Raw genomic sequence first — 3,146 nt, 5'->3', positions numbered from 1 at the left:
GAGTCACCATGGAGATAAGCCTTCAGGATCTAGAGTCACCATGGAGATAAACCTTCAGGATCTGAGTCACCATGGAGATAAACCTTCAGGATCTAGAGCACCATGGAGATAAACCTTCGGGATCTAGAGTCACCATGGAGACAAGCCTTCATGACTGAGGGAGTTCAGATTAAGTTCATTAAGGGAAAGACTGACCCTTAATATCTGTGGTGCCATGCCATGAGCGAGAGTCCCAGACTGCAAAGAAGAGAGGATGGAGGCAACCTCCAGGTTCCGTCACACTCTACTTGCTAACTGCGGATCTAAGTGTCCAGCCACCCAAAGCTCTTGCTGCCAGGCCTTCCTACCACAATGAACAACTGTGTCCTCAAATTGGGAGCCAAAATAAACCAAAGAAAATAAACTTTTAATTCAAGAATTTTGTCATAGCAATTACCCAATCCAGGGGTCTTTATCTATCAGTCTCAAAGAAGTTCCTTACCACCATCAAGTCAGATATAAAAAGCCAAAAATCCACCAGGTACAGTGGTTACATATCTTTAATCCTAGCACTTGAGTAGGAGAGTCAGTTGGATCTCTGTGAGTTAACAGGCCAGCCTGGTCTATAGAGCAAATTCCAGGCCAGTCAGGGCTACAAAGTGAGACTCTATCAAAAAACAAACAAAAAGAAAAAGATCTGTTGGAATGATGGCTCAGTGGTTAAGAGCTCTCGTTGCTTAAAAACTCAGGCTCCATTCCCAGCATCTATATAGTGGCTCACAACCATCTGTAACTCCAGTTCCCAAGACAGGGTTTCCCTGTGTAGCCCTGGTTGGCCTTAAACTCACAGAGATCCACCTGTAGTACTAGTTAGAGGTGTGCACCACCACTGCCTGGCCAGATCTGACACTCTTCTGATCTCCGAGGTCACTAGCAACACACATGGTACATATACATACAAGTGTTGCAGGCCAAACACTTATACACATAACATAAAACAAACAAATCTTCAGGGCTAGAGAGATGGTGCAGAGCCATTTGTTGATATTACAATGGGTGGTTAAATTCCCAGCACCCACATGGTGGTTCACAACCATCAATAACCCCAGTTCCAGAGGACCCAGGAGACACACACATGGTGTGTACACATGCATACAGAGGACCCAGGAGACACACACATGGTGTGTAGACATGCATACAGAGGACCCAGGAGACACACACATGGTGTGTACACATGCATACAGAGGACCCAGGAGACACACACATGGTGTGTGTACACACATACAGGCAAAACCTTCAAATGCACAAAGTAAAATAACTAAAACTGAGAGAGTGGTGAGGAGAAGTGAGGCTTTCCCAGCTGGGCACAGCAGTGAACTCCTGTAACTCTGGGACTCGGGAGGATGACTCGGTCAGACCAAGTTACAGAATAAGAAGCTGTCTCGGAATGGAGTCTGCCACCATCTTGCCCCTCCACAGCCCCACAAGGAGAGTAAATCCATTAGTCAGTTAAAAAGACACCACAGACTCCATGTGCTGACTGTTTTCAATATACAAACCAAGATCAAACCTGGGCAAGATTCTGGGTAGTAGCGTCGTGGAAGGGGTGTAGGGAGCACAGAACACAAGCTCCCACCTCACGGTGTGGTGCATGGCCACAGCTGTTGAGAGCTTACTTTGGATCTGGTGGCCCTTCCCCAAGGGGCTTCATGGACAGCTTGCACAGGGAGCGGAACACCAGGAAGGCATCCTTCTGTAGAATGTGAGAGAACCTAGCAGCCACTTGGTGTCCTTGAACATCTGGTTCCTAAGGTTAGAAACAAAGGGGAAATCCAAGAAGAAAAGGAATTACTCTGTGGAAACTTAAATTCTTTATATGCTCACCTGAGACATGGGGGGGAGAAGACACAGATAAGGTGCCACAGTTCTGTCACCAGAGAAATTGCAAACCTTGCCATTTACTCTTTGAAGTCTTTTTTTTTTTTGGTTTTTCGAGACAGGGTTTCTCTGTGTAGCCCTGTGGCACTCACTTTGTAGACCAGGCTGGCCTCGAACTCAGAAATCCGCCTGCCTCTGCCTCCCAAGTGCTGGGATTAAAGGCATGCGCCACCACGCCCGGCTTCTTTGAAGTCTTTATGAAACCCAGGTCTAGGCACATGCCTGTTATTCCAACACTGGGAGGTGGAGACTGAGGAGCAGAGGGCAAGGTTCTCCTCAACTACTTAGTAAATTTTAGGTCAACCTGGTGTATATAAGAACTTGTCTCAAAAAACAAAAACAAAGCAGGCCGGGTGCGGTACATACCTTTAGGCCCAGCACTCTAGAGCAAGAGGCAGGAGGATCTCTGTGAGTTCAAAGCCAGCCTGGTCTACACAGTAAGTCAAGGACAGCCAGGGCTACACAGAGAAACTGTCTCAAAAAAGCAAAACACAGCTGAGCAGTGGTGGCACACATCTTTAGTCCCAGCACTGGGCAGGCCATATTTTTGAGTTCAAGGCTAGCCTGGTCTACAGAGTGACTTCAGGACAGCCACAGCTACACAGAGAAACCCTGTCTTGAAAAACCAAAAACACAAAACAAAAACAAAGGCCAGTAAGATAGTTTCAATGGTAACAGTGCTTGGCATATAAACCTGACTGAGTTTGATCACTGGAGCCCACATAAACGTAGGAAGGTAGAGAGCCAACACTAGAGTTGTACTTGATCTCCTGTATGTGTACTACTGCACTTGATTCTAAAAATATACATATATATTACACGCACATTCTCAAGAAAGAAATACAGAGAGGAAAAAAGAAAATTAAAAATGTTAAAAAAGAAAAATAAAAAGGAGAAAGTTTAGAATGCAGCTTAGTTGCTGGACGGTTGCCTAGGCAGAGGCAGGGGCATCACTCTGATGCTTCCTAGTCCCTGACTACTGTGGTGGTTTTATGAGAAATGTTGGAGTATTTCCTTGGACCTTAGCAGTCTGGAGAGGTTCTGGAGCCTTGCTGGAGTGGGTAAGTCACTAGGGATGAGCTTTGCAAGGTTCATGTGGATGGAGGGAGTTTAAAATGGCCAAAATCTAAAGTTAATTTATCTACGTGTTAATATACTCTACAAAGGCAATTATATCTATTTGGTGCAGGCCATGGTGGCATACACCTTTAATCCTAGCACTCAGAAGG

At 45.7% G+C, this 3,146-nt stretch overlaps 1 protein-coding gene across 2 annotated transcripts in view; it reads right to left on the bottom strand.

Annotated features, from left to right (window-relative positions):
- Window positions 1-3,146, bottom strand: part of Arfgef2 (ADP ribosylation factor guanine nucleotide exchange factor 2) — an 87,277-nt gene that overhangs the window by 46,946 nt on the left and 37,185 nt on the right. For both annotated transcript variants that reach the window (XM_021157087.2, XM_021157089.2), the window contains one exon: window positions 1,656-1,786. In XM_021157087.2, coding sequence (XP_021012746.1) covers window positions 1,656-1,786 — 131 coding nt within the window. The remainder of the gene's footprint in view (window positions 1-1,655; window positions 1,787-3,146) is intronic.

This window comes from Mus caroli, chromosome 2, assembly GCF_900094665.2.
Source record: "Mus caroli chromosome 2, CAROLI_EIJ_v1.1, whole genome shotgun sequence".
NCBI lineage: Eukaryota > Metazoa > Chordata > Mammalia > Rodentia > Muridae > Mus > Mus caroli.
Note: the sequence above shows the minus strand (reverse complement) of the source record. Positions and strands in the feature narration are given on the sequence as shown.